Here is a 27,662-nt window from a genome sequence, read left to right as displayed (position 1 = left end):
TTTTCTTTTTCCTCCACAAGCAAGTAATAACTTTATTACACATAAACAAATAAAATATTAAAATTATTCCTTATCACTCTACTCAAACATTTTTGTGATTAACTTAAAAAAATTTTTTTTGATGGCTTTCTCGGTTCTATTTATTTATTTATTTATTTGAGACACAGGATAAGAGGCAGAGAGAGAGAGAGAGAGAGAGAGAGAGAGAGAGAATGGGTGTGCCGCTGCAAAGCAAACTCCAGACACATGTGTCCCCTTGTGCATCTATCTGGCTTACATGGGTCCTGGGGGATTGAACCAGGGTCCTTTGGCTTTGCAGGCAAATACCTTAACCATTAAGCCATCTCTCCAGCCCAGTTTTCTGGTTTTTCAAAGTAGGGTCTCAGTCTAACCCAGACTGACCTGGGATTCACTATGTAGTCTTAGGGTAGTCTCGAGCTCACAGCTATCCTTCTACCTTAGCTTCCCATGTGCTGGGATTAAATGCATGTACCACCTTGCCCAGCTGCCATTAACATTTTTGATGTAACACATTTTCTGCCAGGATTTTTCTGTGAGTATGATTATTTATTTCACTTCCTACAATATACATTGAAATTAGAAAGTGCTGAATTTTCTGTGTGTACATGGCATGTGTGCATACCTGTGGGTGTGCATGTGTATGGGTGCATGTGTGTGTACATATGTGCATGTGTATGGGTGCATGTGTGTGTACATATGTGCATGCCAGAGGCTGCCCTTGGGAGTCTTCGTTGATCACGCTCCTCGTCTTCTGAGGCTGGGTCTGTCATGTGGACCCGGGGCTTGTGGGTCCGGCAGTCCATCTAGCCAGCCGGCCCCAGGCCTCACTCTCTGCTTCCTGCTGGGATCACAGTGGACACCACACGCATCTGACATTCACATGCATGCTGCAGATCTGAACTCTGCTCCTCATGTTTGCACAGCAAGTGCTCTGCTGACTGAGCCCTCTCCCTAGCCCTCAATTTCTTAATTTTCTTCTTAAAAAAAAATCACAGGTCTGGAGAGATGACTCAGCAATTAAGGTGCTTGCTTGCAAAACAAAAGGACCCAGGTTCGACTCCCCAGGACCCATATAAGCCAGATGCACTGGGGGCACACGCATCTGGAGTTCATTTGCAATGGCTGGAGGCTCTGGCATGCCCCTTCTCTCTCTCTACCTGGCTATTTCTGCATCTCTCTCTCTCAAATAAATAAAAAAAAAAAAAATATTTAAAAAGTCACAATGCCATAGATGCATTATACCAAAAGGAGCCAACTCAGACATACTCCTAACGCAAGCTCCGTAAACAGAGCGCAGGGAGAGAGGCGGTGTCGGGCGCTGTGCAAGGAGACCATCGGGAACTGTCAGTCCAAAACTGCGGGCTGTCAACTGATGCTGGGGACGCAGCACTTTTGCTCGAGGCTGTCACATGCTGGTGATGATTGTGTGTGATTCCTACATAGCTCCCCTGGTACATTTTTGTGTCAAAGACAATTATTGCAGGCTAGAGAGGAGGCTCTGTGGTTCAGGCACCTGCCTTCAAAGCCTAACGACTTGGGTTCGATTCCCCAGTACCCACATAAGTGGTGCATGCATCTGGAGCTCGTCTGCAGCTCTGGAGGCCCTGACTAGCCCATCTCTCTGTATGTCTCTGTTCTATCTTTCTCTGCTTGAAAATAAACATTATTTTTAAAAAGATAATAATTACAACTCTTCAACATACTTTGCTAGCATTGCTTTTAGGTAATGATCTTCATCAGTTTTTTTTTTTAAATCTCTTTTTATCTCATTTCTCCAGATGTTTTTATACAGTTTCCCGGAAAGAAGCAACTGAGATGTTGGAGAAGAATCCTTCTTTGGGAAATATGATCCTGAGGCCGGGTACCGACAGTAGAAACTACTCCATCACTATCCGCCAGGAGATAGAGTATGTTAACTAAAACTGTCAAACTATGTTATCGTATAGGACTAACATCACACAGGTTCTGGCCAGTACCAGCTGTGCATGTCATTGGGACTGAAAACAGAAACACCAGAAAAGGAAGTAGCGTGGCATAAATGCAGTTACGACTGAGCCAGGGCTGTAGCAGGAAGAAGCAGGATTACTTTGATCTGAATCACAGCTGTCTTGTTCATTCAACTCAGCACCTATGTGCAAAGTACTTCTCTAGGCACTGGGGGTGCAGGAGGATAAAGCACCTACTATGTGGTTTCAAGGACGTTACATTCTTGTAAGACGACACAGACTAAGTAAGTCCATGTCAGACACATGGAGTAAAATAAAGCAGGGTGAGAAAGACGGGACTCTTAAATGGTAATAAAGAGGATGTGTCTGTGGTTGTTACTGTTTTAATACAGAGTCGTTGTGGAAGATTTGCTTGATAGACATTTAAGCAGAGGTGTGAAGGGAGTGAGGGAACAAATCGGGCCAGTGTCTGGGCAAGAGCCTTCCAGACAGCAAAAGCATGCATCATCGGCAGAAGAGTGTCTGGCTTGTTCAAGAAACAGAAAGAGGCCATTGTGTCTGCAATTGAGTGAGCAAGGAGAGAAGGGCTAGGAGAGGCAAGGCGGGGCCATCGCCCAGCGTCCTGCAGACCCCCGTAGGGAGAGCTGGCTCGGCGTGGTGTGGGAGTGCATTGGACTGTTTGACGCACTGGTTTATTTATGGTTAAGGGCTATGTAAAAGTCTCCTGCTAAGGTTCTTCTTTTTTTAGCAAAATGCTTTACCTTTGATAGAATAATGCTTAAATGCAAAAGGCAGTTTTTCTCTTTTGTTCTAGGAGTTGGATCTTTTCCTGTTGTGTGTTCACAGGTGAGCAGGTACAGATGTGTTTGCAAGCACATGTGCATGTGGAGGCCAGATAACAGCCTTGAGTACAACCTTGGGTGTCCTTCCTCAGGCATAGTTTATTTTAATAAAAATTTATTTGAGAGAGGCAGAGAAAGGAAGGCGGGGAGGGGAGTGAGAGAAGGAGAGAAGGAGAGAGAGAGAGAGAGAGAGAGAGAGAGGGAGGGAGGGAGGGAGGGAAGGAGGGAGAGAGAGAGAGAGAGAGAGAGAGAAAGGTCATACCAGGACCTCTAGCCACTACAAATGAATTCCAGATGCATGCACCACCTTGTGCACCTGGCTTTCATGGGTAATGGGGGATTGATCCTGGGTCCTCAGGCTTCATAGGCAAGTGCCTTAACCACTAATCCATCTCTCCAGCCCTTATCTACCTTAATAAAAACAACAAAAGCTTTTTATTGGGCAGGAAAGAAGGCTTAGTGGTTAACACACTTGCCTGCAAAGCTAAAGGACCCAGGTTTCATTCCCCAGGACCCATGTAAGCCAGATGCACAGGTGGCAGATGCATTTGGAATTTGTTTGCAGTAGCTGGAGGCCCTGGTGTGCCTATTTTTTTCTCTCTCAAATAAATAAATAAAAATAAAATATTTAAAAAACTTTTTTTCTCACATTTTCCATGATTATAAAAAATATCCCATGGTAATACCCTCCCCCCCTTATAAAGCTTTTTATTGACAACTTCTATAAATATGGACAATATACCATGATTATAATCCCCTCCCAACACTCCTCTTATCCCCCCGCCCCATTCCCTCTCCACTGAAGCTCTTCTTTCCAGGTAGCCTCTCTTTATTTTGATCCCATAGTTTTCTTTCCTTCCTATTAGGCAGGTCTTGTGTAGGTAGCATCAGCCACTGTGAGCACGTGAAGATCAAGCCCACTTGTGTCTGGATGACATCATTGCTTGCAGTCCTCCCCTTCCTTTGGCTCACTTCTCCCTCTTCCACAGTGGCCCCTAAGCCTTAGCGGGTGTGATGGAGATGTCTCACTTAGTGAACTCTTCTTCTCAGCACTTGCTCATTTCTCCCATTGGTCATCACCATCTGACTATCTAGCTGTTTTTGAGATAAAACTTCTCACTGGCCTTGAACTTGCCAGGAAGGCTAGATTAGCAGGGCAGCGAGCCTTAGGGATCAGTCTGTCTCCACCTCCCCACTGCTGGAGTTACAAACGTATGTGGCCATGCCCTGCTTTTTATTTTGTTTGTTTGTTTGTTTGTTTTTCGAGGTAGGGTCTCACTCTAGCTTAGGCTGACCTGGAATTCACCATGGAGTCTCAGGGTGCCTCAAACTCAGGGTGATCCTCCTACCTCTGCCTCCCGAGTGCTGGTATTAAAGGCGTGCACCACCATACCCGACCATGCCCTGCTTCTTTATGTGGACTCTGGAGCTTAGGAAATTGAGTATCACATAAAGCACAATGTTTTCTTTTAATTTAAAAATATATTTATTTATTGGATGAGTGGGGGCAGATTGAGAGATAGAATGGGTACCCCAGGGCCTCTAGCCACTGCAAATAAAGTCCAGACCCATGCACCACCTTGTGCATCCGGCTTACGTACTCACTGGGGGTCAAACCTGGGTCCTTAGGCTTCATAGTCAAGCACCTTAGCTGCTAAGTCATCTCTCCAGCCCACAATAATGTCTTTTAACTGTTGACTTCCACTTTTACAAAAGAGCATACCAAAACTAAATCAAAATTTACATAGACTATTCTAAAAGAGAGACATAGCCTAAGACAAAACTAAGACACAAGAGTCATCAATTCCCACCTCCATTTTACTCCCCTCCCGGTCTGACTGATCAGTTTTCATGAGACCCTGTACTACTATTTTGCATGAATGAACAAGGTCTCAAGACCCGTTGGCTCCTTGTAAGCTAAGCGCTGCATAATTTCCACACAAGAGCAGGTCATCTACGTGAGCTCAACTTCTGCACTGCATTTTCCACACAATTAGTAGATGGGCAGCAACAGCGATTTCTGCTACAAACATGGGTTATGGCCAAAGGCAAACAGTATCTATACTTTGGAGTTGAATTCATTGTCATAGTTTCTACTTAAATCTGTATGGTATTTCAGCTATATTTTAAACTCATAAGTTGGCAAAAGGAGTTCATATAAGTTACATGATGTTAATTTTTGTAATTTTTTAGTCTTCCAGTTTGAAGCCAGCTGGTGGTCATAAAAGAGTATGTTTTAGGGCTGAAGAAATGGCTTAGAGGTAAGGTGCTTGCCTGTGAAGCCTAAGGTCCCATGTTGGACTCTTCCGAGCCCATGTAAGCCAGATGTACAAGGTGACGCAAGTGTGCAAAGTAACACATGCACAAGGTGGCGCATACATCTGGAGTTCAACTGCAGTAGTTGGAGGTCCTAGCATGCCAACCCTCCCGTTTTTTTTCTCTCTCATATAAAGGCATGTGCCACCACGCCCAGCAAAAAATGTTTATTTTATGAAAAATGAACCTCTTTCCTTTCATATTTAGGAAATAAGAAATGAGGTAGGGTAGTAAAATTAGCACATTGTAACACGAGACAGTGTCCATTTAGGCTTTTGAGGATATTCACGAACATGGCTCAGGAAACTTTGAACTGTTATGAGTCTGTATTAAGGACTGTTAACGTCACAGCAATCTGTGCTCTGTACTGTATCAAAGCAGGCCTTTGGCCTGGAGAGATGGCTCAGAAGTTAAGAAGCTTGTCTGCAAAGCCTAATGACCAAGGTTCAATTCCCCAGTACTGATGAAAAGCCAGATGCAATGGTGCACGCATCTGGTGTTAGTTTGCAGTGGCTGGAGGCCCTAGCGTGCCCATTCTGCTTCTCTTCTATCTCTTGCTGCTTGCCAATAAATAAAAAAATTTAAAAAGCAGGCCTTTGAGAATGCCCAAATTTAGTATCTTCTATTTATTTGCTGATTTTAAGGACAGCTGCAGACAGCATTAGAATTGTAGCTGGCTGACAGTGTAGAACTTAAAAGATTTTGGCATGAATCTAGACTAGGGAACACAAGTTTTTCCTCAAAAAACCCATTTGTTCTCTTTAACAGGTAGGTTATGGGAGAAATGCACAGCCATTCAGGTTAGATGGATGTTTCTGGTAAACACTAGCTGACAAGAACAAGCTGGTTTACAAAGCAGTACTTGAAAGTAAGTTTTTTCCTCATGTGTTGACAGATAAACTGTAGGCCCAAGGTTATTTTCAAGAAAAAAGAAAAAAAAACCAAACAAACCCAGAACTTATTAATGCCAAATTACCAGGTGACTCCCCTCTTGGCATACAGTAACATCTGTTTTTACCCAACTCGGTGGTAAGGGGCTATAAGGCATAAAGGGATACCTACAACACATTTCATGTTTTCTTGTATAATTCTCTTGACTATGTGACATGCTAGTGTTTTAGACACTTTGAACAGTCATTAACAGATGTGGAAGCTGCAGAAAATCTTCATGACAAATTCCTCCTTTTGCAAAAAGTAAGGTCAAAAACTAAGAGCAAGTACTTAGAAGCACACTTAATGCCATCTATTCCCTAGACTAATTTTTTCGCTCATTTTTTTAGTGTGCGTATGTAGAATGTGTGGTTTGTGTGTGTCATGTATGTGGCATAGGCACACGTGTGCCAAGGCCAAATGAGACATCAGGTGCCCTCCCCTTCACTGCGCTGCCGCTTCCTTGAGACACAGGCTCACAGGATTCTGAAGCTCGCTGTTTGAGTCCCTCCAGGTTGTGCCCCCCACAGGATGGGTTACAGATGTATGTGGCCACATCCCGTCATTTGTGTGGGCGTCAGGGTATCAAACTCAGGGGTCCTCAGGCCTCGTTTTGCTCTCATGCTTGTTCAGGAAGCACTCTTACCCACAATCCATCTCTCCAGCCCCACTGTTTTGTTTTTGAGACCTGATCTTACTCCATATAGTTCACTCCTAGAGGAATATGAACTGGAAGTGGCAAAGAAGTGATTTAAAAGATAAGTGGAAAGGCCTATAGACCAGCAGGACCCGATGAGTATTTTTAAGACACCTTCTGAATATAGGGCGCATATTGAATCAGCTTGCTATTCAAGCAAATGGCGTCACAGTAAGTGATGTGCACTTTTCAACGTTAAAGTCTTGGCCTACCCAGCGGTGAGCCGGAGGAGCACAAGGCCAGTGATGCTACGCTCTGTCGTGGTTCTGCCCTCAGTGTGTGTTTGTTCCCTTCTAGCAGATAGCATAGGATGAATTATGGATGCATATTTCATCAATTAAAAAAAAAGATTTTAGTTATTTGCAAGGAGAGAGAGGCAGACAGAGAGAGAGAATGGGCAGGCCAGGGCCTCCAGCTGCTGTAAGCGAACTCCGCACACCTGGCTTTACACGGGCTCTGGGGAATCAAATCTAGGTTGTTAGGCTTTGTAGGCATGCACTTTAACAATGAACAATATCTCTAGAGCCCAGTTCTTGACTTAAATTTTTTTTTTTGTTCATTTTTATTTATTTGAGAGTGACAGACAAAAAGGGAGAGAGAGAGGGAGGGAGAGAAAGAGGGAGAGAATGGGCATGCCGGGGCCTCCAGCCACTGCAAACAACTCCAGACACAGGCACCCCCTTGTGCATCTGGCTAACGTGGGTCCCGGGAAGTCAAGCCTTGAACCTGGGTCCTTAGGCTTCACAGGCAAGCACTTAGCCGCTAAGCCATCTCTCCAGCCCCAGTTCGTGATATTTTAAAAATTTTGTTTTATGAATATATCTTAAAGATATTATTTACTTGAGAGAAAGATGCAGAACAAGAGAAGAGACAATGGGCATGCCAGGGCCTCTTGCCACTGCAAATGAACTCCAGATGCATGTGCCATCTTGTGCATCTTGTTTATGTGGGTCCTGGAGAATTGAACCTGGGTCCTTTGGCTTTGCAGGCAAGTGCCTTAAGTGCTAAGCCATCTCTCCAGTCCTTGTTTTACAAGTATTCTATTGAATATCTAATACTGAAATAGGAGTGAGTAGAATGTTTTTTTTTTTTTTGAGTTTTAAAAATTAACAACTTCCATAATTATAGACAACAAACCATGGCAATTTCCTCCCCCTCCCACTTTCCCCTTTGCCACTCCTCTCTCCATCATAACCCTACCCCTCTCAATCAGTTGTTTATTTTGTCGTCGTCATCTTTTCCTCATATTATGATGGTCTTATATAGGTAGTGTCAGGTACTGTGAGGTCATGGATATTCAGGCCATTTTGTATCTGGGGTGAACACGTTGGCTCTTACATTCCTTCTGCCACCTCTTCTGCAATGACCTTGACCCTTGGAAGGTGTGATAGAGGCATTTCAGTGCTGAGCACTCCTGTCACTTCTTCCCAGCACCATGGTGCCTTCTGAGTCACCCCCAGGTCACTGCCATCTGAAAAGAGACAGTTCTGTAACCAGAAGTGAGAGGAGCACTAACGTATGGGTGTGGGCATGAAGTGCCCACTGGGCAGCTTGGTGAGCACAGTGCATGCATTTAACCAGACAGCAGCAGACGTTGCACCACTAGGGCTCATGGCCTCCCTGTGGTAGGTTTTCAGTGTCAGGATGTATTTGCTGCCGTGGGGCGGGTCTTCAGTCCAGTTATGGAGCAGTTGGTTTCCCCCATAACAGACGTGCCTCTATTGTATCCATTGCTCATAAACTTAAGGCTTGCAGTGTCCAGTTGTTTATCTTCACTACTGATTCCCCCCCCCCCCCACGGAGCTGCATGCAGCATAGTTTTTTCCATGTCAGCTGGTCTACACGGAGGTAGTTTTCAGCTCAGCGCCAACAGGGTTTCTCAGTGACCTTGCAGCCCATTTGTGTAGACTTCAGCAATATAATGTGCTTTCTTGTTCTTAAGCAATTCATAATCAACAGAATACTCTACATTGAGGATGGTGATGGTTCAGAGTGCTATGTAAGTGGAAAAGGAAGACGTGAAGGTGCGTCTGCTGTATTTCCCTTCTTGCCTGTCACATGGCACCTAACCCGATTCCCATCTCTGAAACAGCCCTGAAGCTGCCAGCAGGCCGGGCTGCTATCTGGGATAGCATGTGTACCAGAGATGGAAGGCGGTCTGCTCAGATTAGCAGTACAGGGAGTAATACGCATCTGATTTGTATATGCCAACATCTTTTTTTTTTTTTTTTTTTTTGTAGTACTGGGGATTGGACCTAGAACCTTGAGCATGCTAGGGAAGTGCTCTACCACCAAAGTACATACCCCTTACATAAATATTGTAATACTGTTTACAGGTTATTCACACTCAAGTGTATTTCTGCTCCACTTCATTCTTTATTTGCCCAGCACTGACCCAGATATACTAGTCTGTCACAGCAAGCTCCCCGGAAGACACAGTGAACTAGATTATTGATGGTGACAGTATTGGGCACACAGCTTTAGTGCACAGGGCGTTTCACTCACTTCACTTGCACTGACTCAGTTCTACGATCACATGAAGACCAGCCTCTTGTTTCCCTTCAGCCTGCCCAGAATCAAGCACTACAAAGTGATGAGCAATGGGAAGAGCTACACCATCGAACTGGAAAAACCTGTAAGTGGCACTAACTGTTGGGCTTCCCCTGTGGCCTCCCAAGCCCACTTCTTCCTTACAGCCACAGTGCTGGTGGACAAGAGGCCGGCAGGTAGGTGGCAGATGGAAGGGGAGAAGACGCGTGAAAGGGCAACGGAGAGGCTGGAGGATAAGGTAAACTGCTTGTTTTTTTTTTTTTTTTTAAATTTTTTAAAATTTTACTTGAGGAAGAGGAGAGAATGAGAATGGGTATGCCAGGGCCTCTAGCCGCTGCAAACAAACTCCAGATGCATGTTTCATCTTGTGCATATGGCTTTACTGGGGAATCAAACCTGGGTCCTTAAGGCTCTGTAGGTAAGTGTCTTAACCACTGATCCATCTCTCCAGCCCTAAGAATTGTTTTCACTTTGCTTTCTTTGTGAGTCATTATCAATACAAATATTTCAAGGAGAAATATTCTTATTGTCTGTTTTACATAGCCTAAGTACTTCAATTCTTCTGACAGGGGAAAAAAAAAATCTCTGATTGTTTAGCCGTATAATACCCACCTTGTAGAAGCAGGTTTTTTTTTGTTTTTTCGAGGTAGGGTCTCACTCTAGCCCAGGATGACTTGGAATTCACTATGAAGTCTCAGGGTGGCTTCGAACTCATGATGATCCTCCTACCTCTGCCTCCCGAGTGCTGGGATTAAAGGCGTGCACCTGGCAGCGGTTCAGGAATCTTAATACACCAGAAAATAAGGTTTCCTCTTTGTCTCCAGCCCCTCTCCCAGCCTAGCTGACTTATCACAGGATGATGACAGAACACCTTAACCCCCAGGTTGCATTTCAATGAAGTCTTCATTTCAAGGTTACTTCCTAGGGTATTAAGGTTTAACCAGTTTGCTTGTTTTTTTTTTTTAATTTTTATTCTTTCTTTATTTATTTACTTATTTGTTTTTTGGTTTTTCAAGGCAGGGTCTCACTCTAGCCCAGGCTGACCTGGAATTCACTATGGAGTTTCAGGGTGGCCTAGAACTCACGGCAATCCTCCTACCTCTGCCTCCCAAGTGCTGGGATTAAAGGTGTCTGCCACCACGCCCGGCTTTATTATTTATTTGACAGAGAGAAAGAGGGAGAAAGAGAGGGTGAGAATGGGTGAACCAGGGCTCCAGCCACTGCAAATGAACTACAGACGCACGTGCCCCCTTGTGCATCTGGCTTATGTGTGTCCTGGGAAGTCGAACCTGGGTCCTTTGGCTTTGCAGACAAACACCTTAACTGCTAAGCCATCCCTTCAGCCTCAGTTTGCTTGTTTTATGGGGTAGATGCATATTGGTTACTTGCATACCCCTGAATCATCCTGTTATAATGAAGGACCCAATGCGTAATTCCCTGGTTTCAAGAACAGGCAGCCTACTATGCCTTAAGGAAAAATGAACTCATCATCATCATCTTATAGGGAACACTCTGAAGGCTAGCCTATCTTCAGGAGTTAGGAAACAACTATACTAATAGTATCTAATGTTAAATTAGGAAGCTTTGTCATTTCTCGTGCTTCTATTAAATTCAAAGAAGGGAGCATCTTTTGCCTAACTTGAGTCAGTTTTGTTTTAACTGGGGGATGGGGGAAGGAGGAAGCTCTCTAAATAAATTCAATAGTGAACACACTGTCACTGAAAAAGAGACATAAGGCATGAGTAAGTTAAAATAAGGTCACTCAGCAAGTCTCGGAGGCTTGGCGGTAACTTGGTTCTTCTGGAGGTCAGGAGATGAGACAGTCATCTCTACCAAACTGCAGATGCTTTCCTCATTCCACCTCAACACAACCACACTGGGCCTTCTCTGGCTTTCTGTTTTTGCAGGTAACTCTCCCAAACCTTTTCAGCGTCATTGATTATTTTGTGAAGGAAACTCGAGGCAATTTAAGGCCATTTATATATTCAACTGATGACAATCGTGGTATGTGCTTTACTTTATTAGCATGTTAAAGAAAGCAATCCTACACTAACAAAAACAAAAAAAACACTGACATAATTTGAAATGCCAGCCAAGGTAAAACAGGTTTGATTTGAAATCCACCCAATTGGTCATCTTTTGTTCCCCCCACTGAGTCTGGAAAAATAAAACCACAAAAATATTCTTGTGTAGCTTATGAGGCCGGTACTGTGATCAGTAACTCTGTCCACATTTTGCTTGGCTTTATCAAACAAGTGCAGAGATAAGAGGACAATATGGAAGTTGGTCCCTAGGTAATAAATAATCTGTGATACAGCAGCTTTATTCTGCTACAAAGGCAAGACAGCCAGGAGTGACCGGAAGATTGCTGGGGCGACTCTGTATATCCAGCACGGGACCCTGGGCCAACCTCACAGCTCCCCTACCCACCAATCAGCTATGTTTACACCCCAGTTTTTGGCAGAACAAGGCAGGCAGGATGTGATAATTTTCCCTATTCTTTCCAATAATCTGTTCTACACATGATCAGTGAGCAGCTGAGCAGGAGGGATCAAGTACTCTTAGCTTGTCTGGGCTTCAGACTTCAGAACAGTTTCTGTTCTATGAAGGAAAAACTGTACTTGGTTACCTGATCAGGGGCACAGCTGGAAAGTCGAACTACAAGGGCAGTACGTTTGAAAGCCTAAGTTCTTAAAAATGTCAGCAGCAAAATCCCAAAGCTCAGCCTGGCTCCCAAGAAGCCAGAAAGATGGGCCTGTATGCTGACATGCAGCTAGGTGGCCCTGGGCAGCCCAGTATCTTCAAAGTGAGAAGAAGTTCAACATTCTCATGTCCCTGAACCCACCTCTGCAGGGGCCCTGGCAAGAACAGTTTCCTCTTTGGGTGTTGGGTGCTCTTCTTGTCATCACTACAGTGGAGGACCTGGCGTTAAAAATCGTAAGTTTAGGAAAGTCATTTCAAAATATAGTAGGGCAGGTGAATAGAACCTTAAGGCAAGAGTAAGAAAAGAAAGACATGACAGGTCTACGATACAATAAAGATTAAAAAGAACCTTGAACGTTCAGTGTCTAATTACCTAACAGTTATTTTCATAGTGTTTTAGGCACAACTAGAAAAACAACTCTTACTGAAAGAACCACTTGTCCTAAAATACTAGTTTAAAAATTAGGTTTTTCTATCCTTAATTTTTTAGGCCAAGAACCCAACACAGAAGAGAGAAATGACAAGTTGAAGAAAATTCCACATAAGCCATGAAATATGATAACTGCCCTCATGTATCTTTGAGATTTGTATTTTTGAAAGGAAGATTTTCACTTTTAAAGAAAATTACCTCCATTTCCCTTTGGTTTCTAAGTCACTCATTTGGACACATGAAGCATATCCACTGTTTCACCAGCAGGAATCGAGTCGCTGGGAGGCCAGGCCCCGTCTGTGGAGAGCCTGGCAGCCGCGCTCCTCCGCGCTGGCCGACGACAGAAGAGAGCCACAGCCTCCTCAGTGGAGCTTCTTGTCTTGGCCTCAGCTTCTGATGTGGATTTCCACTGCACAATCTCTACTCCTCGACATCCTACCAATTCCCCAGCAAAACAACCCTACCCAAAGCAATCTTACTAGGTTTCTGGTGACATGTGATTTGACCAGTTAATCAAATATGCTATTTAAATTATCCAGCTGGTCAGACATGAAATGTACTAGTCAGTGCCCCGCCAATGAAAATAAACCCAGCTCATTCCTTTCTGTGCTCTCTGTATTATCTTTTTGCTATGCTAGTTCAACATTAACCCAAACATCTTTTTTTGGTTTTAGGGTCTTATTCTAGCTCAGACGGACTCTGTAGCCTCAGGGTGGTCTCGAACTCCCATCAATCCTCCTACCTCTGTCTCCTGAGGGCTGGGATTAACTGTGTGCGCCACCACGCCCGGCTCCAAACATCTTTTAAAGGATGGTGACATGCCACTCAGTACCATGTACATACATGTATACGCGTACATGATGCCGTATGCACCTCATGCACTCAAGTCATAGTGATGGGGGGGGGGAGGTGACTCAGGGGATCAAACTCTTGCTGCACAAATGTAAATAGCAGAGCTCAGGTCCCCAGCGCACCCACCTGTGAGAGCAGAGCGAGAAGAAACGCCAGAAGCTCTGGGCCCAGCGAGCCTGTTAAACAGAGCACAGAACCAGAGACTCTGCCCCACCCTCACGAGGTGCAAGATGAGGACGGACACCCGAAAGAGGTCCTCTGACCTTCAGGTGTGTACTGTGGCACACGTGCACAAGCTCAGATGTAAGGACACACGCAATATATCCTTTTGCCACACACTAGATCTACTCAATCAAGACTTAAGGCATACTAATTCATAAATATTTTCCTTGAAAACATTTAGGTTAGTTCTGATGGTTACAAAACTTAAGAATCACACCATCAAGTGAGGAAATATTAAAGACAAAAAATACCTTATAATCTGTACGTATGTCTTTGTCAGTTGAGGGTACATAGCTCAGAACACTTGGCTACCATGTACAAAGCTCTGGGTCGAATACCCAGTACCTCAGCATGGCAAAACAAAACAAAAAATCCAACCCAACCACCACAATTCTGATATTGAAGACAGAATTAAGCATTTTCAGAATGAAATCATGAGCAAGCATGCCAGCAGCAGACTTTCACAAAATAAATTTCCAAAGGAAACAGAAAGTGATGCCAAATGGTGTCAGTCCATTCAGACTCTAGAACAAAACATCTTACACCAAGTGATTTGCAGTAACAGAAATTTATTTCCCACAGTTCTGGGAGTTGGGAAGTCCATAACCAAGACGCCACTGAGGTGACACTGACGTGGGCCTGCTTTTAACTGTCAGAGCCAAAGAAATGGGGCTCCAGGGAAATGACTTCCTGAGGTTGTCCAGTGCCCGCTGTTTCAGAACTCATGGTGACTACAATGAAAGAATCCCTGTTGTTTTCACTGACTTCCCAGGGTGACCTGGAACTCACTCTGTATTCCCAGGTTGGCCTTCAATGCAGAGTGATTCTCCTATCTCTGCCTCCCGAGTGCTAGGATTAAAGGTGTGCACCACCACGCTCAGCTTCTATCATTCTCTTATACTATTTTTATTTTTTACAGAGAAAGCCCGAGAGAGAGAGAGAGAGAGAGGGGGGGGGGGAGAGGGAGAGGGAGGGAGGAGGGAGGGAGGGGGGACAGACGGACGGACAGACAGACAGACAGACAGAGAATATGGGCGCACCAGGGCCTCTAGTCATTGCAAACGAACTAAGATATATGTGCCACCTTGTGCATCTGGCTTATGTGGGCATTGGGAATTTGAACCTGGGTCATTAGGCTTCGTAGGCAAGCACCTTAACTGCTAAGCCACCTCTCCAGCCCTCTACCATCCTTTTAATGACAAAATTACATGATCTGCAATCATTCATATTGGAAAACTGAAAACTTCTCTCAATGAAGAGCTAAAAAAATAACCTTCTGCTGTAATTCTCATTTTGGGAATGGGGAATGAAATGACATGATTCTCTTTAAAGTGAAAATACTGTATTTAGGGCTGGAGAGATGGCTTAGTGGTTAAGCGCTTGCCTATGAAGCCTAAAGACTCTGGTTAGAGACTCGATTCCCCCAGACCCACATTAGCCAGATGCACAAGGGAGTGCATGTGTCTGGAGTTCATTTGCAGTGGTTGGAGGCCCTGGCACGCCCATTCTCTCTCTCTCTTCCTCTCTATCTGCCTCTTTCTCTCTCTGTCACTCTCAAATAAATAAATAAAAATGAACAAAAAAATATTCTATTTTCTCTCCATTAAGTTGCTGAAAGAGAATAAAAAAGACTCCACTAGTAATAATTTTTTTAATTTCTAATTTCCATCGATTTCCTAGAATATTCCCTTTACAAAAAAACATTTCAGCCTTATACACTATAACAAGTTTAGAGATCCAGCTAAATAAAATAAAAGCATACTTAAAATGATTAGCCACACTTATCTGTTCACATTCACGGATTTTCTAAGAGGGTTGTCAGAGCCCATGTTTTACTGTTAACATTTAGTCCCAGTTAACAGGTGCCCTATGGCCAAATGCTCCCTGTTCACAACACTGAGGAACCAACAAAACCCTGGCCTGGGGAGACAGAACTGAGCACTGTGTGGAGTAAGAAGGGACAGGAAAGTTAGACCCACTCTTCTCCTGCCATTACCAGCCCTCTGTTCCTCAGTATATTACATTTTCAAAGCCTGAACATAGAAGAAGTCTGAGTGCCAAACACTACTCATATTGAAAAATGGGTCTCAGATACTAAACAGAAAGAAAATCATAAAACAGGATGAAACTTTTTGGATAGCTGCACTTGCTGCTTTAAATTTCTTCATCCTATTTCCTGTGGTCATAGATGAGCGTTTTGTTCCTCTCCATCCGCAGACCTGATACGCAGGTTCCCTGAAGTGTTTGTTTTAAAGGGTTCCAGCTCAAAGCAGCTGCGAGCTCTGCTCCAAGTGCTCTGGAACCCTCATGCAGCGGCTGGTGACTCCTTCCGTTAATGCAGTATCACGAGCTGATGATCTTGCTCCTGAACTACTCTCCTAAGTCAACTCTGGAGCACCTTCCAAGACACCTACTCAGAGCCGTGGCTGAAGAAATACCTCACGGGTGGTCCCGGCAGGTCCTCGTCTCCGTCAGTGTCCGGGGCAAAAGACACAGTGAGATCCACGTATTTCTTCTCGGTGGAAGGTTTCACCAGCTTGTGCATTCTAAGACAAATGAGTAAGTTTGGTAAAATGAAAGAACTATTGCTAGTTAACACTACCCAGAGGCTCTCAAATTGTACCTACAGTTCAAGATATAATACTTAACTGCTCTTAAGATACTCTCTTTATTAACAGTTCTGAATACACAACACTCACCTAACAATAAGCCACCTTGTGAAATGATGAATACCAATCACTTACTAAAAAGTTGTTCTCCATATTCTCTACAGAGTTTAGAGATCTGTTTTTAAACTATTTTTATTATTTATTTGCAAGCGGGGAGGAGAGAGAGAATGAATATGAATAGAGAACAAATGGGGGCTCCAGGAACTTTTGCTATGCAAATGAACTCCAGATGCACGCTCTACTTTGTGCATCTCGTTTTATGTGGGTGCTGGGGAATCAGACCCAGGCAGTCAGGCTTTGCAAGCAAGTGCCTGTAATGGTGGAGCCATCTCTCCAGACCTGTGGCAAATTTTGCATTCCATTAATTCACTTCATGACCACATTGCACTCATAGCTAAGTAGCACATCACACAGGAATTCTAAGTGCAGCTGCTAACTTCCTCAAGAGGTTCACAGGGGTCCTAAAGAAAAATAAGTAAAAGGCAACTGAATGTCTCAGCTAACATAATAGTTCTTTACGTAAAGAATTTTCCTTAAATTCTTTTAGGTAATAAGATGGATATAATTTAAAAGTGATTGAGAGATGGCTCAGCAGTTAAGTGTGCCTCCCGCACAACTGTGAGGGCCTGAGGGGGTCTAAGACTGCTAGTGTGTGAATCCTCAGAACCCACGGACACAGCGGGCATGGCCGCACATGCTGGAAACCCCAGTCCTGTAGACCCGAGTCTTTGGCGCCCTGTAAGCTCCAGAATAAGTAGACTTCAGCTCAAAACACAAACAGGCAGAAGAGCAACGGTGTGGAACACTGGGTGCTCTGCTTCAGCCACTACATGCAGGGGTTCCTCCCTCAGGCCAGCATAGGGGCGCCACACTGCACGACACTGCATGCACAGAGAAGCAAAAAGTGGAGGGGATTAACGTTGTTGCTAATCAAAACGAGTAAGGATGTTAAAGAAAACCACACCGAGATTAAACTTAGTCATATAAGGACTTCCTGGGACAATTATATGCAGGTATTTGAAGTTCCAAGTAGACTTACACTCTGGGAAACGTGCTCGTGTGAGTGGTGGAGGGACTGACAAAGACAATAAATAATACGAGGAAATATGCTGTAGCCATGATACAGTGGTGTTAGGAGGAAGTAAAGAGAAGGAAGCATGAAGCGAGTGGGTAGACTGGCTGCGGAAACGCACTGCACTGTTAAACCCACACAGCTCAGTCCTGCACTGCAGTGTCACGTCCGCACAGATCATACAGGTTTTTTTGTTGTTGGTTTTTCGAGGTAAGGAAATACAAAGACCAGAGGATGTCATGATCCCAATAACCTGAGCCAAAGTCCCACACCAGGGCACCACAGAGACCGCAGGAGACTAAGAAGACTGGAAGACTAAGGAGGCTACTGTCGCTGAAGCACTGTGAGGGGAGAGAAGTGAGGACAGGCCATGGAGGGATAACTAGGGGCAGCCTCTGATAGCCTCGCAGACAACTGTAGAGAGTTTGGCTTTCTTTGGCCACCTGTCCATCTCTGCTGAAATGCCACTGTACCTCTTCATTTGTTTTCTTCACAGTGTGCACCACCACCCGACACCCTTGTAAAGTCAAGTAGGAAGGTATTTTGATCACTGCTACATCCTCAATCTTGCAACAGAACCTGACACATAGCACGCATCTTTAGCAGAACTCCATTGAATACATAATTATTTGGCATTTTTTTCTATACCTGTTTCACAAGCTTATTCTATTTCCATATAAAAGGCATATCTACTGAGGACTGCTGAAGATCTGAAATGATCTATAATAAATTTATGATTTTCTTGAGTGCTGGACTGTCAATTCAATCTTAACTAATGGCATTAGAAAGAGTAATGCTTTTGACCTGAATTTCAATAGCTTTATTTTACTTTCCAGGGTGTATTCAGCTGATGTTTTGATTCCTGTGAACCCTGTGAATATAATGTTTAATACATACGTTAACTTTAATCTTTTGGCATGGCCAGGCATCACGGGAACATAAAGCATCTTGACTCCTTGTACCACCATCGTTGGTTCAATGCCATACTTCTCCTAGAAAGGAACAAAGAAGGGAAACACTCAAGGTCTCCCCCAAACTTACAATGCCTGGTTATTATGTTCCACACAAGAGTAACAATCTCACACTAAACAGTATTGTAACATCCACTGAACCTGTAGATTGAAAGCTACAGCAGTAACTCCATCACCTGTGACTTCACTTTCTACAGTCAAACACAGTCCAAAAATATTAAATGGAAAATTTCAGAAATATACACCCCAAATTTTAACTTACATGCCATTCTCGGTACTGTCATATCCACACTATCCGCCTATCATCACACGCACGCCGGCCCCCTCAGCCCGCCCACACCGCACTGTCACTGGCTCGCTCGCTCAGGCAGCTGCTGTGGGGCTCTAACAAGCCTCATATGTGAGGATGGCCCCAGGTGCAGCAGTGGTATTGACAATACACACACCCAGGGAAGCCAAGTTCTTCCTGATAGAGGTGAGAGTGCTTGACTTCAGAAGGACAATCTGCTTTCCTGGAAAGAGACTTTTGTCATAGTGTAAATGTCATAACTCTGTTGTTGGCCTCTCTGTCTCATTTGTACAGACAGGAGCACACACAGAGGGTAAGGAGCTCAGGACTACTGGATGTCTTACCATTTCCCGCAACTCCCACAGCGAGAGGGACCACTGTGCACATAAAGCAGACTCTGTGCTCTACTGAACCAAGCGAATAATGAACATTGTACCTTGACAGCATTGATAAAATCCAAGAGCGTGAAATCTTCTTTTCCATGGACAGTCCACCTGTCCCAAATTGTAAATGATATTCCATTTCTGTTGCAGAAAAATTGAACACAACATTTTATTTATTATGTTTTGGTTTTTCGAGGTAGGGTCTCCCTCTAGCCCAGGCTGATCTGGAATTCACTATGTAATTAATTTCAGGGTGGCCTCAAATTCTCCTACCTCTGCCTCCCGAGTGCTGGGATTAAAGGTGTGCGCTAGCATACCTGGCTTAGAACAAAGCACTTCAAATTTCTTCCCTTTAGTAATGTTCCTTGGGCCTACTATTTATAATTTAGTTAGAAATTAATGTGGGGATAAATAAACTCAAACACAAGAACCACATGATCATTTCAATAGGAGCTGAGAAGACCTTTGACAAAATACATCATCACTTCATGATCAAAATGCTGGAGAGACTAAGGATGGAAGGATCATATCTCAACTTAATAAAGGCTATACATAAAGCACCTGTGGTGGTTTGATTCAGGTGTTTCCCATAAGCTTAGGTGCTCTGAATGCTAGGTTCCCAGCTGATGACAATTTGGGAATTAACGCCTCCTGGAAATAGTTTATTGTTGGGGGTGGTCTTATGGGTTCTAGCTAGCTTCCTCTTGCCAGTATTTGGCACACGCTCCTGTTGCTGCTGTCCATCTGCTATTGCCCAGGAGGTGATGTCCACCCTCTGCCCATACCACTGTTTTCCCCTGCCATCATCATGGAGCTTCCCAAGTCTGTAAGCCAAAATAAACTATTTTTCCCACCAGCTGCTCTTGGTCGGGTGTTTTCTGCCAGCAAGGTGAACCTAAGTGCAACAGCACCTCAGGCCTACGCGGGGACACGTGAAGAGTTTCCACTGAGATTGGGAGAAGATGGGCGCCCACTCTCACCGCTGCTCTTCAGTGCAGTGCTCGAAGTGCTGCACAAGCAGGGAGGAGAAGGAAACAGAGGCACAAAGTGGACAGAAGGAGTCAAACAAGCCTATCTGCAGACGACACGATGCTGTGTAAGTGACCCCAAAGACGCCTCCAAAAAGCATCTGTGACTAACTCTTTCTGCAAAGTGGCAGTTTACAAAATCAACACACAAAAACCAGTTGCCTTCCTATTCACTAAAGGAAAACATGGAGAAAGAGATCAGTGAGCCTAACCTGTTTTCAACAGTCACAAAAAATTAAATGTCTTGGAATTTCACACACCAAAGAAGCCAAAGAATTATACAATGAAAACATAAAAACACCGAGGATACGAGAAGATGGAAAGATTTCCCCTGCTCATGGATTGGAAGAATCAACATTATGAAGATGGCCATTCTGCCAAAAGCCATTTACAGATTCACTGCAATATCTGTAAAAATTCCATCAACTTTGTTCACAGAGAGATGGAACTACAGAAGACCTCAGACACACAAAACTATCCCTAGCAAAAGAAACATTTCAGGAGGTATCACCACACCTGACTTCAGATTATAGTACAAAGCCATAGTAATAAAAAGAGCATGGCACTGGCACAAAGACAGACATGTAGACCAATGGAACAGAACAGACGATCCAGGCCTTAGTGCAAGCAACTACAGCTACCTGATCTTTGGCAAAGGAGCCAACAATGCACACTGGAGAAAAGAGCATTTTCATTAATGGTGCTGAGAAATTGGATAACCACATGTAGAAAATGAAACTAGACCCACTCCTTTTACCATGCACAAAAGTCAACTCCAAATCGACTAAAGACCTTAATGTAAATCCTGAAACTCTAAAACAATTAGGGGGAAAAGATAGGGAGAACTGTCCAAGATACAGGAGTGGGGAAAGATTTCCTGAATAGGACCCTAGTGCTCAGAAAATTAAACATTCAACAAATGGGATTTCATGAAGCTAAAAAGCTTTTGTATAGACAAATATGCCACAAGCAGAGCCAACAGACAACCCACAGGTTGGCAGAAAATCTTCACTAGCTTTACCACTAACAGAGGCCTAATGTCTATCTAGAATCTACAAAGAACTCAAAAAAACTAAGCCAAAAAAAAAAAAATAATAAATTGGAGGCATAGAACTGAACAGGTTAATTCTCAAAGGAGGAAATACAAATTACCAAAACTCACTTAAAGAAATGTTCAGCACCCTTAGCCATCAGGGAAATACAACTTAAAACAACTCTGAGATTCTATGTTACTCCAGACAGGATGACAATCATCAAAAACTCAAATAACAACAAATGTTGGCAATGCTGTGGGGAAAGAGGAACCCTTATCCACTCGTAGTGGGAATGCAAACTTGTACAACCATTATGGACATCAGTACGGGAGACTCCTGGAAAAGATGAACAGTGATTTATCATTTGACCCAGCTATTCCGCTCCTCAGCATCTTCCCTAAAGATTCCACTCTCTACTCCAGATACTTGCTCTATCAGCCCACATGCCCATCGGCTGCTGGATGCATAATGAAGATGTGGTGCATTTTCACAACGGAATTCTACTCAGCAGTAAGGAAAAATGAAACAATGAAATGTGCAGGAAAATGCCAATCATTCGATGTGAGGTCACACAAACTGAGACAATCATCACACGCTGTCACTCATATATGGCTTCTAAGCTGGACCAGTGGAAGAGTGTGAAAGGGAGAAAGCGTTAGGATTGCGGATGGTAACTGGAATGAGGCCAGGAGAAAGAAGCCAGGGAAGGAGAGGAGGGCTACCAGACAAACCAGTACAAGGAATGAACACTGTGGTAGGAGGGTGGGGAAGGGTTCCGGGGAAGGGAACTCGGCAAAACCAAAGACTAAAGCACTCAGCACCACAGGACTCTTCCTCCTGGAAACTAGCACAGGAAGTAGAACCCCCAAATAAGGGAAGCGGACACACCAGACTGAAATGCCCAGGCGAGCTGGAGAAAGCTTAACCCTTTAACCATGAACTCTGGCTTGTGGATCCCAGGGCCAGGTCTGGGTTAACTCCCACAGTGTGCAGTTGGCCAGAATGATCTGTGTGATGGCACCTCTGCCAAATGCAGGTCTTTGCCAAGCACCTGGTTAGCAGATAGAGCAAGACCTTACTGCTGAAGACACCATAGGCTGCCATCTCAGAACACTGAGCGACAATGTGGGACTTGAGAGGGAAAAAAACAAAACAAGTCCTTGCCTGGCAAACCCTCATGGCACTAGAAAACGCTATGGGACAACGGTCACTAAGAGCACGGACGAGCAGGAGACCCTGTGATCCACACAATCTACCAGTGGGACAAGAAGTTCACACTTGTGCAATAGTAGCACAAAGCCCTGTGGGTAACCGACTGCCCTGTGACCGGACATGAGGTCTGCTCAGTAGGACAGAACTCATAACTGGTACTGGAAACGATGTCAGTACTCCATGGTCAGGATAATCACAATACCCAGAGAGAAGCCCCAGTGCTCTCCATCCAAGTTCAGTGGGTAGCCTCATCAAAATGCCTCTCAAGTCCCTAGGAACATCCCCTTTAGTCAAAGCTACTCTCACTCTTGGTTGAAGACTGCTTTATCTTATAGATGGCAGACAAGAGTGGGGAGATCCAAGCTCCGTAAACACAAGAAAAGACGGTGGCATGAGCATGGCTCCCACTGCTCGTCTGACACCCACACCAGGCAAATAGCAACAAATCCTGTGGTGAACCGAAGCTCATCGCAACAGCAATACAGAGACTACAGAGAAATCAGCACTAACCAATGACACACCTGCCAAGGCTCAGGGACTGATGGGACGAGGGGCTGGGAAAGTTGTAAGAGCCACAAGGTGGGTAGAAACACCGTAAACACAGTTCCGTCTAGCGACAGAGGACCAAATTACCCCACAGTGAATACCAATAACCTCACTGAAGAGAGCTGACAGGGAAAGGGGGACTGGCAGATGGGACTTCAACCTATGTTAAAAAAGTAATAAATAAAAAAAAGAGAAATAATATGTGGGGATACGAATTCTAAAATAGTTCATAATTTGCTTTCTTATAACATCAGATAACGTTCTGTCAACTTTTTTTGGTGCATGGATGCACCAGTGTCTCTGAAAAGCTAGTCACTTACACCACTTTGTGCATCTGGCTTTTTGTGGTGGCTGGGGAACTGAACTAGGAAAGGGAGGCTTTACAAGCAAGTGACTAACTGTAGAGCTATTTCCCCAGCCCCACAGTGGTAGCTCCTATCTGTACTTTGCTTATTCCTTCAACGTCTTATTCGAAGTGAGCACGCCATGAGAGCGCCCTTGCTCTCTTACTATTTCAGCTAGCGCACAAGCCGGTGGGTCTGGCGTGCTCACACACAGCGTCCCCACGTGTGGCTCGCATCTGTCCTCTGTCACCCCGACTCCAGGCTTGTCCCTGAACCTCAGTGACCCTCCTCCTGGTGTCATGTTAAACATGTATATGAGGGTACCTATGCATGCATGTGGATGGTATGAATATATATGCATATGCATACTTAATGTCTTTGAGAGAGAGATTGAGAGAGAGCACACGCACACACAGCAGGGCCTCTGGCCACTGCAAACAAACATGCACCACCTTGTGCATTTGGCTTAACTGGGCGCTGGGGGTAGGCTTTGCAGCCAAGTGCCTTAACCACCGAGCTCTCTCTCCAACCCTTTGATGTCTTTTACAATAGCTAGGGGGTGACGCTGTGTGGATGCCCTCCTCACCTACCGATGAACATAGGGATTATTCAGGTTGGCTGGTTTTCATAAACAATGTCAGAATTATTATCTTAGCACATATATAAATTGATGTGTGCAAATGCATGTGCAAGCTTGAACCACAGTGCCACACCTCCTGTCAAGGCTACAGTACTCTGTAGGACTGTAAGTGACAGACAAGAGTGAAGACAGGGCGTGCTCTTCTTGTAAAGACAGTCTCATGCAAGTTTTGGCTGTTGCCAATATGTGAAAAAGTGGAAGTTCAGGGATCTGTTTCCTCTGTCACAAAAGTGTGGAATTAAGATTTCAAGTCCTGGGCTGGAGATATGGCTCAGCAGTTAAGGTGCTTGCCTGCAAAGTCTAACGACCCAGGTTCGATTACTCAGTACCCACTTAAGTCACATGCACAAAGTGGCGCATGCATCTGGAGTTTGTTTGCAGCAGCTGGAGGCCCTGGTATGTACATTCCTTCTCTTTCTCCTTGCAAGTAAATATGTACATTAAAAAAAAAAGATTTCAAGTCTCATAATCCATGTCAGAGAGGCTTCAAGATTATAAGTATCCACATTAGACAGAGAGAGGCTTCAAGATTGTCTGAGTATCCATGTCACACAGAAAAGCCTCAAGGTTATCTGAGTTCAGTGAGCAAAGGCAGCCCTCAGCACAGTGCTGAAACAGGTTGCAGCATTTGTGGCAAGAACCCTCTGGTTCATCCTGAAGAGACTGAAAACATGAGGGTCATGAGGTCTTGAAAGAGCAGCAAGAACAGAGTGTGTTGGCATATGCCTTTAATACCAGCACTTTGGAGGCAAAGGTAGGAGGACTACTGTGAGTTCAAGGCCAGCCTGCAACTTCCTAGTAATTCCAGGTCAGCCTGGGCTAGAGGAAGACCCTACCTAAAAAAAAAAAAGCAAAAATTAGCAGAAGAAACAGAGAGAAAAAGAAGTACTTTTCCTTTTCATTCTGATTATCCAAGCAAAACAGAACTTGATACATACCTGATTTCTATTTTTCTTACTTCAGATGTCTCTGTAAACACTATTATTGGAATGGCTAAGTTAAGGAAGCAGTTTCTGTAAGCTTCAAATGGATAGCTGCCAGTCACCTTGATCATCTCCAGAGCGACCTACACAACAGAAGTGACCCGCTGAGACAAGCCTCTGAGTACCTGGAGGTCTGCTGAGTCCTCCAAGTTCTTTTCAAGCACTTCTTCGTGAACAGCACAGATACCAAAAGGGTTACAGTAATATGCACTTCTTACATGCTTATCTGTACATTTTTAGTTCATTTTATTTTTAAATGGTCAAACTACCCTATGCCCTGTAAAAAAAATGTGAGTATTTAACTCAGAAACTAAAGCAGTCTAAAGTCATTCAGCATAGGGGAAGATACCTAATTGTAACCATTAGATTGTTTTATTTAAGAAAAAGAGTATCTGCTTTATTTGCAGGCTATAAGGATCAACGAGAAAATCCTTATTCATAAGAACAATTATAATCTATCTTGAGCTTAAGTATTTTTTTCTTTGAGGAATAAGCTCACCAAGCCAGAAACGGCAGCAGTGGATGTTGCAATAGCAGGTATGATTTTCCCAGCTATGCGCTTTGTTTTGAAGCGGTCAGCTGGTTCAATGCTATACATTCTGGCTCGGAGGTTGGAGGCAGCAGTGATGAAATCTATGTGACCATTACTGTCATCGTCTTTTTCAAACGAAAGGACTGCCATCCGAAGGTCACCTGTCAGACACCAGAAGAACAGTTCCAGTAAGTGATTTGGTAGATACAAAGAAAGCAATGTCAGTTTACCACTTTTAAAGATTCTTAGATTCTTCCACATATACATATATAAAATTTTTTTCTTTTGGTTTTCTGAGGTAGGGTCTTCCTCTAGCCCAGGCTGATCTGGATTTTGCTGTAGTCTCAGGGTGGTCTAGAACTCATGGCAATCCTTGGGATTAGAAGTGTGTGCAGCCACACCTAGTTTCTTTTATATGTCTTTAAACAAATAAAAAAATACAAGAATTCAGGCAGCCGAAGTTATAAAAAAGTCATGAAAAGGATGGCACCAGTACCCCTAAATTAGAGAAGTTTCTATATTAGAAAATCTAATAAATAGTAAAATAAAGTTTAAGTGCAACATCATGTGTGGCCAAATGATTATTGTAAAAAAAAAAAAAAAAAGAGAGAACTTTTGGTGTTGCTTATAATTCATTCCTTAAATCAGTGTAGAATATCTAACAATAAGCAAGATCAGCTGGTCAAGTAATCCTTTTTTTAAATAAATGAAAGTCAAATTTTATTAGATTTATAGGCATAAAATATATATGGTCGAATGAACATAGTAGGAAAAGAAAATATGTATAATACTTACGTCATTTAGGGTGTTATAAGACAGGATTACAGACGTACTGTAACATGCGTTTTCTTTAGTTCCGTCTGATGAGGTTATGAGGGAGCTAACAATGTTCCATATCAAATGGCAATCTGCACACTATCATGAGCACCACACATGTCAACATTTAAGGTTTTACACCACATTTCTTCTTTTTTAAATCTTTTATTAACAACATACTTTGTATGGATATATCATGTGTTGGTACTCTTTTCCCTTGTCCCTGCCCCCATTCCGTTGGGAACACTCCTCAGTGGGTTGCAGGTATTCCCTATGAGGATGTGGTTTATGTATCGTGGGAGCAGCAGTAGCTATTTTTGGGGGGAGGGAACGTCTCTGGGGATAATGTCTCAACCTGAGGCTCTTACAATCTTACTGCCCTCTGTTCTGCAAAATTCCCTGAGCCATGGTAGATGAGTTTTAAGATACTTCAGTGATGAGCTCTTAGGAGTATGTTCCTGAATGACCTCTAGATGAGTGACTGCCAGTGTTTTGTAAAGATTACTCTACATCATGTTTCTGAAATCTGATTGGTTCATACAAAAAAAATTGCCAGTTTTGGAAATAATAATATGTATAACAAAGGACAGACAGATGACAAATAGCTTTGCTTTTAAGAATTCAAAGTTCAGTGTCACATAAAGCATTATGTGAAACAATTTAGCAAGGTGTAGGCAAGTTAGTTTGGATTCTATAATAAGTGCTTGAGGAGACTAAGGATCTAAGAGCTCTGTATGACTCTATCATAAGTTATTTACATAAGCATGTGTAAGGAATTAGTTGCTACAAGGACCCCACTACTAACATGACTTTTTTTTTTGTTGAGATATGGTCTCACTATGTAGCCCAAGTTGTTCTCAAACTCACTGATTATAGGCATGCACCAGGTATGACCGGCTAACCAGAATCTTTAAATTCTTTTAAAAAATAGCTGTTTGTTTTCACAATTATTCACTATCAAAGACACAACCAATGAATACAACATCAAAACAAAACCATGAAAGCAGTTAATGTGATTTGGAAAATCAAGACTTCAGTACTTTCAGGCAGAGTCACGAGTAGGAAAGTGATGAATTTGATCACAGTTAAAGATGAAGAGGCTTTTATCTGATGATGTAATCCACTATTATTCTTCTTCAACTATATGGACTTCTCAGTGTGAAGCGCGGGGACAATAAAAGCCCACCCAGTTAAAAAATGCATGCACTTGTTGTGTGTGGGCACGTGTGTGGGTGCATGTGCAAGTGAGGTCAATACTGGGTGTCCTCTTCACTCCCTCTCCCCTCATGCTTTGAGACAGAGTCTCATACTTAATCTACAGCTCACTGATTCAGCCAATGGGGCCCTGGGATTCCCTGTCTCTGCCTCCCCAATTCTGGGATCAAGGCATGTGACGTCATACCTGGCATTTCAGGTTGATACTGGGGATTCAAACTCAGGTCTGTTTGTGTGGTAAGCAATTTACCTATGGTGCCATCTCAAAATATTTTCAACAAGTCTTTCTCTTACTTTTGGTAGCTGCATTAGATGAAATTGCCTTTTCTAGATGGAAAATAGCATTCCTTTCATCTTCACTGGAGATAGGAACATGGTCTGGTTTCCTTGCGTTTTCATCTGTTTGAACCACCTGTAAG

General features: G+C 43.6%; 2 protein-coding genes across 2 annotated transcripts in view; one reads left to right on the top strand and one right to left on the bottom strand.

Moving 5' to 3' along the window:
* Positions 1–13,038, top strand: part of Stap1 (signal transducing adaptor family member 1) — a 28,523-nt gene extending 15,485 nt beyond the window's left edge. Inside the window, exons 6-9 of the mRNA XM_045130452.1 lie at positions 1,800–1,928; positions 9,318–9,387; positions 11,210–11,306; positions 12,496–13,038. Coding sequence (XP_044986387.1) covers positions 1,800–1,928; positions 9,318–9,387; positions 11,210–11,306; positions 12,496–12,557 — 358 coding nt within the window. The 3' untranslated portion in view covers positions 12,558–13,038. The remainder of the gene's footprint in view (positions 1–1,799; positions 1,929–9,317; positions 9,388–11,209; positions 11,307–12,495) is intronic.
* Positions 13,039–15,146: 2,108 nt separating this feature from the next.
* Uba6 (ubiquitin like modifier activating enzyme 6) overlaps positions 15,147–27,662 on the bottom strand; it is a 63,726-nt gene continuing 51,210 nt past the window's right edge. The window contains exons 28-33 of the mRNA XM_045130449.1: positions 27,538–27,655; positions 25,180–25,373; positions 24,636–24,763; positions 18,947–19,034; positions 18,148–18,242; positions 15,147–16,055 (exon numbers count right to left, since the gene is read on the bottom strand). Of these exons, the coding sequence (XP_044986384.1) occupies positions 15,920–16,055; positions 18,148–18,242; positions 18,947–19,034; positions 24,636–24,763; positions 25,180–25,373; positions 27,538–27,655 (759 nt within the window). The 3' untranslated portion in view covers positions 15,147–15,919. The remainder of the gene's footprint in view (positions 16,056–18,147; positions 18,243–18,946; positions 19,035–24,635; positions 24,764–25,179; positions 25,374–27,537; positions 27,656–27,662) is intronic.

The sequence above is a fragment of the Jaculus jaculus genome, chromosome 11, assembly GCF_020740685.1.
Source record: "Jaculus jaculus isolate mJacJac1 chromosome 11, mJacJac1.mat.Y.cur, whole genome shotgun sequence".
Taxonomy (NCBI): Eukaryota; Metazoa; Chordata; class Mammalia; order Rodentia; family Dipodidae; genus Jaculus; species Jaculus jaculus.
Note: the sequence above shows the minus strand (reverse complement) of the source record. Positions and strands in the feature narration are given on the sequence as shown.